General features: G+C 38.2%; 1 protein-coding gene across 1 annotated transcript; it reads left to right on the forward strand.

Moving 5' to 3' along the window:
• Window positions 1-1,317: 1,317 nt before the first annotated feature.
• Window positions 1,318-17,711, forward strand: LOC133246365 (hyaluronidase-4-like). Its single transcript, XM_061414581.1, has 4 exons — window positions 1,318-1,500; window positions 2,044-2,999; window positions 8,869-8,958; window positions 17,000-17,711. The coding sequence occupies exons 2-4, from the start codon at window positions 2,079-2,081 to the stop codon at window positions 17,414-17,416; spliced, it is 1,428 nt and encodes a 475-aa protein (XP_061270565.1). The 5' UTR covers window positions 1,318-1,500; window positions 2,044-2,078; the 3' UTR covers window positions 17,417-17,711.
• The last annotated feature ends 661 nt before the right edge of the window (window positions 17,712-18,372 follow it).

An 18,372-nucleotide genomic window follows, 5' to 3' on the forward strand; every position in this document is an offset into this window, starting at 1 on the left:
TAAAGAAAGCTGAGCACAAAGAATTGATGCTTTTGAACTGTGGTAATGGAGAAGACTCTTGAGAGTCCCTTGGACTGCAAGGAGATCCAACCAGTCCATTCTAGAGGAGATCAGTCCTGGGTGTTCATTGGTAGGGCTGATGTTGAAGCTGAAACTCCAATACTTTGGCTACCTGATGTGAAGAGCTGACTCATTTGAAAAGGCCCTGTTACTGGGAAAGATTGAGGGTGGGAGGATATGGGGACAATAGAAAATGAGTTGGTTGGATGGCATCACCAACTCAATGGACATGTGTTTGGGTGAACTCTGGAAGTTGGTGTTGGACAGTGAGGCCTGGCGTGCTACAGTTCATGGGGTCTCAAAGAGTTGGACATGCCTGAGGGACTGGACTGAACTGAACTGAACTGAACAATTCATAGTGCTTAATTCTGTTACTGTAGAAGTAGTGTTACAAAATGTATGCTGGTGAAGAAGATAATGCTAAACTAATAAGTTTTCCTTAGAGTAGTGACACAGAGACAGGGTATAACTTTTATATAAATAGAATGCATGATTAAAATACTTTAGAAAAGAAAATTTATAATTGCATTTTATTAAAGCACACTTTTTAAGATTTATAGCCCCTTTTCTTTAATAAATTTAATGTAATATGACATTTAACTAAATATATATACCCATTTATACCATACATGCTGTCATGAGAAGAGGGAGATAAAGAGTAATATTTATGGATAGTGGGTCCTCTTTCATTTTCCCTGAATGACAAAGATGAAAAAATTGGCTCTTCTTTTTTTGAGGGGAGGAGTCACCTTAAGATCCATGGCTAGAGAAGAGTGAAGAGAATAGAGTATCTCTGGTGACTGAGGGACTCATCTGATGCCATGATACAAATTCCTCATGAAGTTTATTTTAAAAATAATAACTACTTTATTTAAAAGAGTAAGTTATAATTCATAGCTATGAATAAATCTTCAATGTACAGAGAGACAATGACTTATTCAAGTTTGTTTATAAACTTGGGATGCTGTGTTGCAAAAGTTAAAATATGACTTTGGTCAGTACCTCTTCCTGCATTTAATATATTAGATAATATATTAGATAAACTCAGCAAGAACTAAAAAAAAAAAAAAGAGAGAGAAGATTTGACTCTTAAAAAGACATTGAGTTTAATTACATCATAGACAAGTTTGTGATTCATTTATTTAAAAAAATCTTCATGATAAAATCATTTTGATACATAACTTCAACCACACTGCTTTCATGGTGAAATCTCATTGGCTTGAATGTATAACTATTAAACCATCCTTGTCTGGGAGGATTCTTTGGCAGTTTTTGGCTCAACTGTCTGTTTAGAAGGGATTTAGCCAAGTTTCACTTGGGAATTGATTGGTGAAAATACAGACCAACTTCTTCATGGGAAAACCAGGGATTAAACAATCTGTTGGTTTCTAAATTTATGTACCAAGAGAAGATAGCAACAAAATCCATAATCAATAGCAGGTAAATGCCAGTTCTACCTGTTTCTACTTTAGCCTGTATGAATTCCAAATATAACTACCATCTTTTAAAACAAACAAACCAAGAAATGAAGAAGCCCACTTTTGAGTCCAGTGAATTCGAAATAGCAAGCAAGGTGTTATTTACTGTTTGTACCATTAGCTATTTGTTTTGGTTCCATTTAATTTTTGTTAAAAGTACCAGATGGTTATGTAGTCAGAATTATAGGAAATTAAAGCTAGAACAAGTAGCAGACACAGTTTTCATGACTGAGGAGTTGTGTGAAAATTTTTACTTTGGTTTCTATTCACTGGATTTTTTTTTTTTTTTTTACTTTTCTAGTTTTTTTTTTTTTTTTTTAAAGCACCTCATTTTTCTTCCCTGTTAAAAGTATAAATTATGCCTAGATATCAATAAATCTCATAAATCTTGTAAAAAGTCAGTCTACAACTCAAAGAGTAGCTTAAACACTACCATGAGTTTACTTGATTTAAGGAACATTTGACTCCATCATGTTTAATTTTTCTTCCTCTTCTTATTTTTAAGGAGATTGCCTAACGTGATGGTGAAAACTATGAACCATGTGTAACCCCCGGGTGGCATGGTTAGGAGTGCTGCTGCTCTTGACGGTGTTCACTCACTCAGCCCTCAAGCCAGCAATGCCTCCAGTGATCACGAAAAGACCTTTCAACATTTTCTGGGCCGCCCCAACAATGCAGTGCCAGCATTTCTTCAATGTGGATCTGAATCTTCAGTTATTTAATATTATATCAAATCCTTTGGAGACTCAGAGTGGATCGACAATTGCCATAATTTATCCAAATGAATTAGGGTGTTATCCTTATTTCTCTCCAGAGGGAAAATCCTTTAATGGAGGGATACCACAGAATATGAGCCTTCCTACACACCTGAGGAAGACCGCTGATGACATTGCAAAAGTTTTTCCTTGGTGGAGATCAGAAGGTCTTGTTATCATTGACTGGGAAAGCTGGAAGCCACAATGGGACAGAAATTGGGGCAATAGAGTAATATATAAAAACCACTCTTTAGACTTTACTAGAAACCACCATCCTGATTGGTCAGAAATGAAAGTGAGAACAGTTGCCCAAAAGGAATTTGAAACTGCTGGAAAGAGTATTATGAATGCTACTCTCACACTGGCTTTAGAAATGAGACCAAAATGTCTATGGGGCTTTTATCTCTATCCAGACTGCTACAATTATGATTATAGGATAAATCCACAGACCTACACAGGTAAATGCCCAAGTGACGAAATTTTCCGCAATGACCAACTTCAGTGGCTATGGGAAAAAAGCAGAGCACTTTATACTTCAGTATATTTGGATAAAATATTGAAGTCAAGTTTAAATGCTTTGAAATTTGTTCATTATCGAGTTAGAGAAGCTATGAGAATTGCTGAAATGGCTAAAGATGACTATGTTTTACCAGTTTTTATTTTTTCCAGACCATTTTATTTGAATAGTATTGAAGCTTTGTCACAGGTAAGAAAAAAAAAATACAGTCACACATTAAAAAATGGAAATTTAGTAGAATATGAAATTTAGGGAATAATGTTTTAGGATGCTTATATCCCCTTAATAATAGAATGCTACTCTATTACTAAAACCATGTAGTCCTTCAAATGTCAGGCCAATTCTGAAACAATATCATTGACAATTAGATGTTTGCTTAAGAGTTTGTAAGTGATGATTTTTACCAGCTTAGCATTTACAAGGGTTTCCTGCAGAACTGTAGTTTAAGTTTAATCATGCAACAGATTAAATTTAACTAGGAAGAAAATTCATATTAAAGAAACTCTTAACGTGAAACAGTAGCAGCAATTTTCCAAAACAAAACTGTATAAAGGAGAGCTTGGGTAAATTATTTACCAACTATGTTTTCAATATATTGCATTTTTATGTTTTAATTGATTATGTTACTTAAAAATAATATAGATTGTTGATTTTATCTTCAAAAATCTAAAATGTAATCTAGTGATGAGTGTCAAGGCAATGAAAGTGGTTTATATAAAAGTATTCTTAGACTTACACAGGGTTCAGTTCAGTTCAGTCACTCAGTCGTGTCCGACTCTTTGCGACCCCCTGAATCACAGCACGCCAGGCCTCCCTGTCCATCACCAACTCCCGGAGCTCACTCAAACTCATGTCCATCGAGTTGGTGATGCCATCCAGCCATCTCATCCTCTGTTGTCCCCTTCTCCTCCTGCCCTCAATCTCTCCCAGCATCAGGGTCTTTTCCAATGAGTCAACTCTTCGCATGAGGTGGCCAAAGTACTGGAGTTTCAGCTTTAGTATCATTCCTTCCAATGAACACCCAGGACTGATCTCCTTTAGAATGGACTGGTTGGATCTCCTTGCAGTCCAAGGGACTCTCAAGAGTCTTCTCCAACACCACAGTTCAAAAGCATCAATTCTTCGGCGCTCAGCTTTCTTCACAGTCCAACTCTCACATCCATACATGACCACTGGAAAAACCATAGCCTTGACTAGATGGACCTTTGTTGGCAAAGTAATGTGTCTGCTTTTGAATATGCTATCTAGGTTGCTCATAACTTTCCTTCCAAGGAGTAAGGATCTTTTAATTTCATGGCTGCAATCACCATCTGCAGTGATTTAGGAGCCCCCCAAAATAAAGTCAGCCACTGTCTCCACTGTTTCCCCATATATTTTCCATGAAATGATGGGAATGGATGCCATGATCTTAGTTTTCTGAATGTTAAGCTTTAAGCCAACTTTTTCACTCTCCTCTTTCACTTTCAACAAGAGGCTTTTTAGTTCCTCTTCACTTTCTGCCATAAGAGTGGTGTCATCTGCATACACAAGGTAGGAAGCACAAAGATGTAGGAATGAACTGGTTTGGAAGATAATGGGTTTGTAGAGTCTTGGAAGTATTCAAGCTTTATCTAGATAGTCACTTATATAGGATATTCTTGTAGGGATTCAATTATTGGGTGGGTGGTCAGGTGAGAAAACCCTTAAATCTCCATCAATAGCTGTGAGCTCACAATTCAGTTTTTCTAGTACACAACACAGAAGCAGTACTGAAATCACTTACATTTGTGATAAGAACACTTAAATGAAATATCAGTTCTTCCTCAAATATTTCAGAATAAAATATATTGACCCAAATACTGTTTAGTAAGCTTTACATTGCTATTCTTGTAGGATTACTCAGTATTATTCAAAATGGAATATTAATTCAGTGTTTAGGAGGAAAAGAAATATAGCACCATGATAAAAAGTTGGAGGATGTCAGATATGCCTAATCTGCCTCACCCTCAAACACGGATCTTTTGTTACCTGCTTTAGCACTTTCTTTTTCATGGGGTTCTTCCTATTCTAGAAGGAAAACTGCCACTTGGGAACCCAATTAATCCCTGAAAAGTTCTTGACTATGTTAAGTCTACTCTGCCTCTGAATAACTTCGTATCACTATTAGTTATAATCTTAACTTCTGGTGCAATACAGAATAAATCAAATCTCTATTTCAAAAGTCAGTTCTCCAAGTATTGGATGATGTCAGTCAGATCTACCAAAATCTTCTCAATAAATTATTCCTCAAGTAACAGATTTCTCAAATCATGTCACTTTCTCAAATCCATTGGGGAATTATATTTATTCCTTCAAAAAATACTTATTGAGTGTCTACAGTATGTCACAATGTATTATGAATAATGAGTAGAAAATAATAAGCCATGCAGTCAGATATTTTGTCTTGATAGAAAAGAATAAAAAAAAGAAAAGAAGAGAATGAGATAAGCCACATTTTAATGAAATTCTTGTTTGTAAAGTCCCCATTTTGGGGTAATATTTGATTTTCAAAGTCAATTATGGGCAAAGTATCACCTCTGAGCTCTATTTCAGAAAACCAAAATTATAGTGTTATCTGAGTAATAGTATACTGAAGTGTTTTAATACTATGCAATTGCCTTTCCCTTTTCACACGAATCTTTCCCTTTTCACATGAACAAACAGCATGAATCTCATTTATTGTTTAAATAGCATTATTATAACATCTTTTATTCCCTGGAGAAGGAAATGGCAACCCACTCCAGTATTCTTGCCTGAAAAATCCCATGGACAGAGGAGCCTGGTGGCCTACAGTCCAATGGGTCACAAAGAATTGGACATGATTGAGTGACTAAGCACAACATCATTTATTATGTTCTGCATATTGTAATTATGAAATCACTTAAAGCTAACTCTGCTAGATATTTTCTTTTCAGTGTCTCAGTTTGAATGAGAGACCTGATTTTCATTTAATGAAGGCAATGCTAGTTAGTATAATGGAAGAATGATTTTTTTTTTCTTGTTTCATTATGTAGACAAATTGTGAAACAGAGTGCTAGGTTACTGGAGACTTCATATAATGCAGAGGAGCTTTGCTGAAGCATGGCCATTTTCTCATTCTGGCTTTTGAATATTTTACCTTTATACTGGATCTCTGATTCTCCATACCTTGCAGGGAAGGAAAGAATGCAGACTGTCCATCTATCATTCCTTCTCTCTTTCATCTCTTCCTATTTCCTGCTTCTTTGCTCTTGGTCTATAATCATGAACATGACCTCCTCTGTTTCTTATCCTGGTGAATTATAATCTACTTAGTCATCCCACTTGAGAGTCACTTGGATGCCTTCCTTCTCTGTCTGTTATCCAGTAGGTAACTAAATCTTATCCATCTTAATTTCCAAAGAACTGTTCAATCTGTCCTCTACGCTTTACAAGGACTGACCTTGCCTTTGTTGACGCTCTCATCATTTCTCATTGAACAGTTTTCATCATCTCTAATTGGGGTCCCTGACTGTCATTTTGACTTCCTTCTTCAATATGTTTTTATGACAGCTGAAAATATCTTAGTTGCAAATGTGTGGCCTTCCAGTGTCAAAACTTTCTTGTAGCTAAGCCCTAACACTTTAAAATTGTGTAATAAAATATACACAAAAGACACTTGTATTTGGATGTTACTTATCTATTGGGTTGGCCAGAAAGTTCATTTGTGTTTTTCTATACAACACTTCTGGTAGCACTTAGTTGTCTTTAACTTCATTCAAAACAGTTTTTTTTAGATTGTATTGTGACAGCTGTCATATCAGAGTGTAAACAAACCGAAAACAAAAACAGACTCATAGATACAGATAAGAAACTGATCGTGTCCCATGGAAGGAGGTAGAGGGTTGGAAATTATAAAATAAATAAGACCTAGAGATATAATGTCAGAGAAGGCAATGGCAACCCACTCCAGTACTCTTGCCTGGAAAATCCCATGGACGGAGGAGCCTGGTAGGCTGCTGTCCAGGGGGTTGCGAAGAGTCGGACATGACTGAGCGACTTCACTTTCACTTTTCACTTTCATGCATTGGAGAAGGAAATGGCAACCCACTCCAGTGTTCTTGCTTGGAGAATCTCAGGGACAGTGGAGCCTGGTGGCTGCCATCTATAGGGTCGCACAGAGTCGGACACTACTGAAGCGACTTAGCAGCAGCAGCAGAGATATAACGTACAGCATAGAGAATACAGTCAATAATGCTGTAGTAACTATGATGATGACAGATGGTAACTAAGCTTATGGTGATCATTTTGTAATACATAAAAAAATCAAAGCACTATGCCAAATGCCTGAAACTAGCACAATATTTGTAAATCATTTATACTTCATTAAAAATATAAAAAATTAAAAGTTAAAAATGTCTTATCCAAATGAGTGAATTTTTGTGTAGCCACTTTAATACTGAAGATGGAAGCAAAACATTTTCTGCATATTATGCTTATTATTTCAAGAAAGGTAAAAACAATAGAAATGCATAAAAAGATTTGTGCAGTGTATGGAGAAGGTGCTGTGACTGATCAAACATGTCAAAAGTGGTTTGCAGATTTTCATGCTGGAGATTTCTCACTGGACAATGCTCCAAGGTGAAGTAAACAAGTTGAAATTGATAGTGATCATATCAAACCATTAATTGAGAACAATCAACATTATACCACTTGGGAGATAGCCAACATACTCAAAATATCCAAATCTTGAAAATCATTTGCACTAACTTGGTTATTTTCATTGTTTTGATATATGGGTGCCACGTAAGTTAAGCAGAAAAAAACCCATCTTAACCAAATTTCCACATGCGATTCTCCACTTAAACATAATGAAAATGTTCCGTTTTTACAACAAATTGTGATGGGCAATGAAAAGTGGATATTGTAAAATAATGTGGAATGGAAGAGATCATGGGGCAAGTGAAATAAACCACCACCAACCACACCAAAGCCCTATCTTCATCTAAAGAAGGTGATGTTGTTTATATGGTGGGATTAGAAAGAGTGGCTTTTATTATGAGCTCCTTCTGGAAACCAAACAATTCCAACAGCTACTCAAACATAAAATGCATTATCTTCCATTAGGATAGCTTGAGACTGTATCTTTCTTTGATGACCAGGCAAAACTGTTATAGCTTGGCTGGGAAGTTCTGATTCATCTGCCATATTCATCAGACACTACACATTTGGATGTCCATTTATTTCAGTCTTTACAAAATTCTATTAATGGAAAAAAATTCAACTCCCTGGAAAGGAGTTGTTTGCTCAAAAAGATAAAAAGTTTTGGGAAAATGAAATTGCCTGAAAAATAGCAGAAGGCAGTGGAACAAAACAGTGAATATTTTGTTCAGTAAAATTCTTCATGAAAATGAAAAATGTGTCTTTTATTTTTATTTGAACTCCAAAGAACTTTTTGGCTAACCTAATACAAGGATTCAGATACATTTACTTCTCCCCACATCCCCAGTGCTTTTTACCTACCATAAGAGTTACTGACACTTCTCAAGGAATCGCACTTTTTCCTACATATGACTCTGCCTTTTCTTTTTTTCCTACTGGATAAAAAAAACTCTGCTCTCTTAAGTCTATTTTATCAATTTATACTCCTTTCCAAAGACCACTCTGAAATTTCACCTCTTGAAGGAAATCTTCCAATACACTTCCATGCAACATTAACCACTTTCTCTAATCTATGTATGTCTTGTGGGTGCTAATATATAATTTAATTTGTTACCCTGAAATTATATATGTCTGTCATAATCATCACACTAAAACACACTCTCAAGAACAAGAAATGGAATCTATTTCATTTTTATATTCTTAGTGTCTAGAATACTGCTTGGAACATCATACATATTTATCAGGTAAGTATCCCAGGCAGAATTACCTTTTCCTATTCTGCTCTATAGTCCTTTGTTTTAGAAACAAAGATAATGTTATCAGTATGTTCTTTACCACAGTTGATAGACTGAAACATTTTTGAATTGTCAGTGATTAAATATGATTGGCAGAATCTACTTGCGACCCTTCTCTTTTTTAGGAGGACTTAGTGCATACAATTGGTGAGAGTGCAGCATTGGGGGCATCAGGAGTAATATTGTGGGGAGGATATGACTATTCTGATTCAAAGGTAAGCAGTGGTTTCCCTACCAGCATCATGGAGATATTACAGATATTGTTTTTTTTTAATTTTTATTTTATTTTTTAATATAAATTTATTTATTTTAAATGAGGCTAATTACTTTACAATATTGTATTGGTTTTGCCATACATTGACATGAATCCACCACAGACGTACATGTGTTCCCCATCTTGATCCCCCCCTTCCCTCTCCCTCTCCATACCATCCCTCTGGGTCATCCCAGTTCACCAGCCCTGAGCATCCTGTATCATGCATCGAAACTGGACTGGCGATTCATTTCACATATGATAATATACATGTTTCAAAGCCATTCTCCCAAATCATCCCACCCTCGCCCTCTCCCACAGAGTCCAAAAGACTGTTCTATACATCTGTGTCTCTTTTGCTGTCTCACATACAGGGTTATAGTTACCGTCTTTCTAAATTCCATATATATGCTTTAATATACTGTATGGTGTTTTTCTTTCTGGCTTACTTCACTCTGTATAATAGGCTCCAGTTTCATCCACCTCATTAGAACTGATTCAAATGTGTTCTTTTTAATGGCTGAGTAATACTCCATTGTGTATATGTATCACAGCCTTCTTATCCATTCGTCTGCTGATGGACATCTAGGTTGCTTCCATGTCCTGGCTATTCCAAACAGTGCTGCGATGAACACTGGGGTACATGTGTCTCTTTCGATTCTGGTTTCCTCAGTACGTATGCCCAGAAGTGGGATTGCTGGGTCATATGGCAGTTCTATTTCCAGTTTTTTAAGGAATCTCCACACTGTTCTCCATAGTGGCTGTACTAGTTTGCATTCTCACCAACAGTGTAAGAGGGTTCCCTTTTCTCCACACCCTCTCCAGCATTTATTGCTTGTAGACTTTTGGATAGCAGCCATTCTGACTGGCATGAAATGGTACCTCAATGTGGTTTTGATTTGCATTTCTCTGATACTGAGTGATGTTGAGCATCTTTTCATGTGTTTGTTAGCCATCTGTATGTCTTCTTTGGAGAAATGTCTGTTTAGGTCCTTGGCCCATTTTTTGATTGGGTCATTTATTTTTCTGGAATTGAGCTGTAGGAGTTGCTTGTATATTTTTGAGACTCTTTGTCAGTTGTTTCATTAGCTATTATTTTCTCCCATTCTAAAGGCTGTCTTTTCACCTTGCTTATAGTTTCCTTTGTTGTGCAGAAGCTTTTAATTTTAATTATGTCCCATTTGTTTAGTTTTGCTTTTATTTCCAATATTCTGGGAGGTGGGTCATAGAGGATCCTGCTGTGATTTGTCAGAGAGTGTTTTGCTTATGTTCTCCTCTAGGAGTTTTATAGTTTTTGGTCTTAAATTTAGATTTTTAATCCATTTTGAGTTTATTTTTGTGTATGGTGTTAGAAAGTGTTCTAGTTTCATTCTTTTACAAGTGGTTGACCAGTTTTCCCAGCATCACTTGGTAAAGAGTTTGTCTTTTCTCCATTGTATATTCTTGCCTGCTTTGTCAAAGATAAGGTGTCCATAGGTGCGTAGATTTATCTCTGGGCTTTCTATTTTGTTCCATTGATCTATATTTCTGTCTTTGTGCCAGTACCATACTGTCTTGACAACTGTGGCTTTGTAGTAGAGCCTGAAGTCAGGCAGGTTGATTTCTTCTCCCTGGAGTGCAATGAAGTGTCCAGTAATGCGTTGTGAGATGTCAGTGTGTTTGGAGTGACTTTGGGCAGCTGTATATTGAAGCTCAGGGCTATGTTTCTGTGTTGCTGGAGAATTTGCATGGTATGTCTTGCTCTGGAACTTGTTGGCCCTTGGGTGGTGCTTGGTTTCAGTGTATGTATGGAGGCATTGGATGAGCTCCTATCGATTAATGTTCCCTGGAGTCAGGAGTTCTCTGGTGTCCTCAGAATTTGGACTTAAGCCTCCTGCCTCTGGTTTTCAGTCTTACTCTTACAGTAGCCTCAAGACTTCTCCATCTACAGAGCACCAATGATAAAACATCTAGGTTAAAGATGAAAAGTCTGTCCACAGTGAGGGACACCCAGAGAGGTTCACAGAGTTACATGGAAAAGAAAAGAGGGGGGAGGGAGATAGAAGTGACCAGGAGAAGAAGAGGGGGAATCAAAAGAGGAGAGAGCAAGCTAGCCAGTAATCACTTCCTTATGTGCTCTCCACAGTCTGGACTGCTCAGAGACGTTCACATAGTTATACAGAGAAGAGAAGAGGGAGGAAGGAGACAGAGGTGGCCAGGAGGATAAAGGGGGAATCAAAAGGAGAGAGACAGATCCAGCCAGTAATCAGTTCCCTAAGTGTTCTCCACAGTCCGGAACACACAAAGAGATTCACAGAGTTGGATAAAGAACAGAAGGGGAAGGGAGGAGATAGAGCTAACCTGGTGGAGAAAAAGGAGAGTCCATAGGGGGAGAGAGCAGTCAAGCCAGTAATCTCACTCCCAAGTAAATATGGGTACTGAAGATTGGGTTCTTTTTTATTTTTTTTATTTTTGAAGATTGGGTTCTTAAAGGTACAAAATTGATAACAAATGCCAAAAATCAAAGATTAAAAATCTAGTATAGAGGTTGGATTCTCAAAAATACAATATTAAAGAAAAAAAAACAAAGTCACAAAAATTATTATATATATATATGAAGTTTTCTTTAAAAATAGGTTCTTTTTTTTTTGCAAAGTAATAGGTTATAAAAATGAAAATTAAAGAAGTAATAGATGACTTAAAAATAAAAAAAAATTAAAGAATGAAAATAGCAAAAATATATCTAGGACTTTCTCTGGTGTTGTTGTGGACTGTGTGGGGTCAGTTCATTTTCAGATAGTTCCTTGATCCAGCTTATACTTCTCAAGATCTATAGGCCCCTTCCTATGTAGTCGGTGCTTAACTACAGGGTTTTAATCTATTGCACCTGTCACTTCAAGGCGGTTCCCTCTGTTTTAGCTTCTGTTTGCTGGTCTCTTCAGTGTCTTATTTCTGCCCTGACACAAGGGGGCGGTGGTGGACACTTTTTTAGGCTCACTTGTTCAGTCGTGCTGTAGGGAGGGAGGGACGCTGCAAACAAATAACACTGGCATGTGCTCGCAGTGTCTCGGCCACACTGGGTTTGTCCCTGCTCACAGCGTGTGTGCTTTCCCTGTCTAAACTTCTTAGGCTCTAGGCTGCTCTGCTGGGAATTGTCTGAGGCCAGCCCTGGGTTGTATGCACTTCCCAGGTCTAAGCTGCTCAAGTTTAGGTACTCGGGTACTTCTCAAAGGCGCAGACGTGGTTGGGCCTGCGTTTTGTGCCCTTCCCAGGTTCGAGCAGCTCAGGTGACCAGGTGTTTGGCGAGTGCGGTCGCTGCAACTTATTGCCTCTCCTGTCCCTGCCGCTCGGTTTTCTGGGTGTACAACTGGTGCACCTTCTCAGGTGGATGTCAACCATCCAGAATCCCAAGAAGTCTTGGTTAGCAACGAAGCCTGCTTGCAGTTTGGTAAATGATGCCTCTCTGGGGCCATGATTGCCCCCTTTCAGCTCTGGCAGCCCCTCGCCTGCCTGTCTCCAGCAGGGGGATGGGCAAGTCCACAGCTGGAGAGCTCTAGTCAGTCCTTTGCTCTGTGAGCGGGCCTGGCGGTGTCTTAGGTTAGGGCTTTTTGCAGGGTAGCTATCCCACAGTCTGGTTTGCTATCTCAAGTTAGTTCCCTCAGATTGCCCTCGGGGCATTCAGGCCCAGTCCTTACTCTAAGCAATGCAGCCCGTGCCTCCCTGCCCAGCCCCCGTTTGCTAGTGGTGGATACGGGCATCTGCGCTGCTTTTCCGCTGGGGGAGTTACCGTTGGGCACGTTAATCTGTGGGTTTTAATTATTTATTTATTTTTCCTCCCAGTTATGTTGCCCTCTGAGGTTCCAAGGCTCACCACAGACTTGCCAGTGAGTATTTCCTGGTGTTTGGAAACTTCTCTCTTTTTTAAGACTCCTTTCCCGTGACGGATCTCCTTCCCTACCTGTTTTGTCTCTCTTTTTATCTTTTATATTTTTTCCTACCTCCTTTCAAAGACAATGGCCTGCTTTTCTGGCTGTCTGATGTCCTCTGCCGGCATTCAGAAGTTGTTTTGTGGAATTTACTCAGCGTTCAAATGTTCTTTTGATGAATTTATGGGGGAGAAAGAGGTCTCCCTGTCTTACTCCTCCACCATCTTCTGGTTTTTGTTTTAATTTTTCATGTCAGAGACAAATGGTTGCTAATTATCTGCTCAGTTGACTTTAACAAAACTCAGAGAGCACAGGGACTCACATTGAGCAATTTGTCTGTACCAGCCACAGTGTTGTAAAAAGAGCACAAATTTTCCAATCAGACAATCCTAAATAAGAATACAAATTTTACATTCTAGGGGTGTAATCTTGGGCAAATTAATTAACCTCTCTGAGTATCCATGTCTTCATCTAAAAAAAAAGTACTGAAAGAAAACCTACTTTGTAAGAATTTTGGTAGATGGTGGCTCAGCGGCGAAGAATCCACCTGCCAATATAGGAGATGTGGATTCAATCCCTTGGTTGGGAAGACCTCCTGAAGAAGGAAATGGCAACCCATTCCACCATTCTTGCCTGGAAAAATCCCATGGACAGAGGAGCCTGGTGGGGCTACATCCATGGGAGTTGCAAAAGAGTCCAACACAACTTAACAATCAAACAACAGCAAGAATGATATAATACGTATGCAAAAAAAAAAAAAAGAGAGAGAGAATACCAAATTTTAAAAACACATATTTTTCAACCACACAAAGGATGAATTCTCCAAAATTGATTCTTTATTTTCTGATTATCTATGATAGAAATGCTCATGGGAGGAAAAAAAAAATATATATATATATATATACACACACATATATATATGTATATATAAACGTTTATTAACATTCTACTCTTGACAGCAATTCTCACATGAAGTAACTCTATTATTTTCCACAACTGACTTTGAACATGTTCAGTTGGTGGCCTGTTGTACTACCTAAGTGAAAATTCAGAAACCACAGTTTTCCTCATTTTTAGGTATTAATGAATTGGCTTCCCAGGTGGCTCAGTGGGTAAAGAATCTGCCTGCAATGCAGGAGATGCAGGAGATATGGGTTTGATACCTGAGTGGGGAAAATCCCACTCCAGTATTCTTGCCTGCAGAATCCCATAGACAGAGGAGCCTGGTGGGCTACAGTCCATGGGGTCGTAAAAAGTTAGAACACGACTGAAGTGACTGAGCACACACTTATGCACAGGTATTAACAAATAGTTCACTTTTCAAGTATTAAAACATTCTGTCTCAAAAAATGTAAAAACAGTCAGCTCTTTCTCATTTTGCATTCTACAAATCAGCATGCTGGTATTGGTAAGAGGAGGAGGCCTAAGACTGAATGACTTGGATTACAATGTTCACTTTTTGTCTCCTACTAGCCAACGGCCTTGAACAAATCTCTACAGTTTCTCTATCTGTTAAATGGTGAGAATAATAGTATCTATCTCATAGGGCTGTTATAAGAATTACATGATTAATACATGTAAAGCACTTAAACAGTACCTGGCACATGCCAAGTGCCATGTAAATGGTGGTTGTTATTATCCAGGTTAAAACTTCTTGCTTCTCCTCCCCACACCCCAAGCTTGGGTCTCAGTTATGGGGAAGAGGAGTACCATTCATTTCTTTGCTCATTTGCTTCAAGGATGAGTGCAGGAGACTGGGATAGAGAGGAGACAAAGCAGGCAAAGTAATTTTTATTTATATGCTGGCTTTTAAAATTACTGTGGTCTCTTGAAGACCATCCCACATGGCTGCCATGTAGGGTCTGGCTCTTTCTTGCATGAGGTTAGAGATGCTTCCAACCCCCACACAACTTGCATCTTCCAGGTTTTGCTCCTGAGGCATTGGAGAGAGGGAGCTTACATATGTTGAGATATGCTGGGAAGAGGATCAGGGGATCACATTGGAATGGGTTAAGGTTGTTGAAATGTTCGTGAGACATCCAGGTAGAGATGTGTAATAGGTAGGTGGGTGTACAGTTGATCAGAGATAAATTCTGGGAAATACACATCTGGGAGTTCTATTTAAGGCAATGAGAAGGGGTAAGTTTAACCAGAGAGAGTATAGCTGGAAAAGAGAAAAATTAAGCCTAGGGCACTCCAGGGTTAAGAGGTAGGGAAGATGAGCTAGTAAATGAGATTAAGAAGGAGCATTCAGTGAGAAAGGAAAAATCCAGAAGAGTGTGATATACCAGAAGATAAGTGAAGAAGGAATTTTGAGGAAGAGGGCAGGGACAGAACAGGGAAACCCGAGTTGAACCTGATTGGGTTTACCTGTACCCTGTGCTCTCTTTCATTCGTCTCTCCCCCAGGTCTTCTTTCTTCCTCTTCCACCCCTCTTTCTTACTTCTCCTTTTCTTGTTTTGTTCAGTGGTTTCACTGTTTTATTTTTCCCATCTGTCCTACAAACTTCCTCTGATGCCCCAGATAAGGAGCCATGCCTTGACTAAAACTAGCATTTATTCCTAAACATAATGTGAGGCTGACCTAGACTGAATGTGCCTGGAACAAAAATATTACACACGATTTTCAGAACTTGTTATTGCCCAAAGTGACACCTTGTTCAACTGCCTGCCATTAGTAGTTTATTCTGCCTTACGACTTTCCATCTGAACCCCTGAATCCTTTCCACATGGATTCACAGTTTTGGGCCCTCTTCTCAAAGAGAAACTGTCCTACTGTTTTAAATTAATTGGAATTTAATTATGCATTCATGTTATGTATGCATGCATGCTCAGTCATGTCCGACCCTTTGGACTATAGCCTGCCAGACTCCTCTGTCCGTAGAATTTTCCAGGCAAAAATATTGGAGTGGGTTGCCATTTCCTCCTTCAAGGATATTCCCAACCCAGGGATCAAATCTGAGTTTCCTGCATCTCCTGCATTGCAGGCAGATTCTTTACAGCTGAGCCATCAGGGAAGCCCTTCCATTAGAGTTAGTATTGATCAAAATAATTGAAGTGCTGATAGAAAACACACTTTTGTTAATGAATCTACTAGGATTTTCCCATGGTACTTCCTTTATGGATTAAGGCAAGTGTTGATGAAGATTCTAGCCAGATTCTTCTGGGCTAGCTGATGGTGTCATTTCAATTTGGCCAGCACATCCTAGCTGCACAGTGTGATCATCAGTAGGTAGAACTGTGTACTAGCCTTAAAACTCAAGGTTGTGGACAATCAATGGTGCCTAGTGGCAGATTTATAGGAAGACAATCTAATTTTCCATATGCTATACAAATGACTCAGGAATTTGGTAATAAATAATAATCTTTTATAGAATCCTTCCTACAACCCAGCCAATGGATACATAAAGTACAATGTATTTTTACTATGAGACTGAACCACAGCTACATTTTTTTTTTAAAGAGCTACATATATGAATATGGGGAAAGGATCTTGAAAATGTTTGCAAAGGAAGTTGTAGAAAATAAAATATTCCAAATGATATAAATTTGTATAAGAATTTAAAAACGCAAAATAATATTATACACATTGTTCATAATTACATTTACATGCAATAAAGTTATAAAAACATGGATGTAAGTAGTACCCCTCCCCACTTCAGGAGAACTGTTACCTCTGAAGAAATAAGGAGAAGAATGGGATAACTTGGTAGTCTGAGAAAAATCTCACCTGATGTTAACATATATGAAGTATCAGCACCAAAACTGTTTCACAAATTCAAAAAAATCACCCTACATTAAAGATTTTTTTTTGAAGTGTCAGTACAAATATCTCTTAAAGGATGCTCTTGTGGAAAAATGTGGAATCCTCCTCCCAAGAAAATGGTATGAAATTGGTTCATTAGAGTATTCCTAACCAAAGGCATGGATCATCACTTAAGGAATTTTATAAGGGCTTAGTCTTTCATTTAAATGCTAAATCTACTGAAACTCTTTCTCCTCAGGCTTATCAAATACAAAAGTCAATATTAATAAATACTCCCTGGACCATTAATCATGTTTTGAAAGTGATCTAAATAGATCTCTGTTTTTCCCACAGGAGACCTGCTTGTCTGTGCAAAAATTTATTCAAGGGCCATTGGGCCATTATGCTGTTAATGTGACAACTGCAGCCAAACTCTGCAGTCAAAGTCTATGTAACAATAATGGAAGATGTATTCGAAAAACATCTGAATCCTCCTCCTATCTGCATATGCCGGGAAGTAGCAGTAAGAAATATGGCCTACGCAAGAGCTTGAGAGTCATCATTTCCCCAGCCAATAAACAGAAGACAATAAAGGACATGAAGGATGGGTTTGTGTGTCATTGCTATCATGGCTGGCATGGAGAGTCTTGCCAGCAACTTTCTTCAGATGTCCTGAGAGGGAAGAATAAGGCCTGTATTGCTAACTTTAAAGTATCAGTTTTTCTCAGTATGACCTTATCTGTGATTCTCTTCATTTTTCTACCCCCATGACAATGTCATTTTTTCCTTGAAATTCTGAAAAGCAGAAGATGCTGTTTTTTTTTCTTTAACTTCAATATACTTCTAAAATATTTGTTCTCTTAAAAGTGGAAAAAAAAAAAAAAGGAGGGGTGGGTTGGTGGGTATCTTTGGCTCTATAGAGCCATTAGATAGAGCAATTCTTGCTTGGATGCTTACCTCATGCGAGGCTCTAAGGATAAGGATGTGAATGTACCAAAGTCTCTGTCCTTGGGGAACTTAAATTCTTGTGAGATGAACGATAATAAACAAATTCATTTGTATCAAATGGTGCTAAGTGCTGTGGAGAATAACAAAGCTTGGTAAAGGGATAAGAGAGAGCAGTGGAGATTGTTTACAGGGTGGTCAGGTATGGCTCCCTAATGAGAGGACCTGAAGGTAGGAGGACCAGATCACAAGATGTCTGAGAAAAGCATCCTCAGATGAAGGAAGAGCAAATGCAAGAGTTGTTATGTGAGAGCAGGTTTAGGCCAGTGTGGCTGATGCAGGAGGAAGAGTGAGTCAGGTCATTAACTATTTGAACTAAGAGGTTAAATGTAGGTAATTAAAAAAAATAATAATTTAAGAGAAATTTCTGAAGGAAAGTGATCAAGAAAGATGTCCCTTCATTTTTATTTTTTAAAAAATAAATATACACTTAAATTGGATAGCAACAAGAACATCTATTATGATTAGATGGTGCTACAATGTTTCTGAGACTCCGATTGTTAATAGCAGATAAATTTGTAATAAGGTCATAAGAGATATGGAATGCACATGGGAGCTAAGGAAGGCAACCACTGGGTTATGGCTGTTTCTGCTCCAGAGACTGGGAATTCCTATACAATACAAATGACCCCAGGATACCGAGTCGTGGGACCAGAGGGAATCTATACTGAATACTCTAGGATTCATTTCTAGCCAAAGTATCACTAGGGCTCTTGAAAATT

The sequence above is a fragment of the Bos javanicus genome, chromosome 4 (assembly GCF_032452875.1).
Source record: "Bos javanicus breed banteng chromosome 4, ARS-OSU_banteng_1.0, whole genome shotgun sequence".
Lineage (NCBI taxonomy): Eukaryota > Metazoa > Chordata > Mammalia > Artiodactyla > Bovidae > Bos > Bos javanicus.

What these genes read in the sequence shown, in the direction of transcription:
- LOC133246365 (XM_061414581.1), top strand. Translation starts at nt 2,079, where the DNA reads ATGTGTAACCCCCGGGTGGCATGGTTAGGAGTGCTGCTGCTCTTGACG. An exon ending in GTATTGAAGCTTTGTCACAG is followed by an intron (nt 3,000 to 8,868) that starts GTAAGAAAAAAA and finishes TCTCTTTTTTAG; the next exon opens with GAGGACTTAGTGCATACAAT. An exon ending in ATGACTATTCTGATTCAAAG is followed by an intron (nt 8,959 to 16,999) that starts GTAAGCAGTGGT and finishes TTTTTCCCACAG; the next exon opens with GAGACCTGCTTGTCTGTGCA.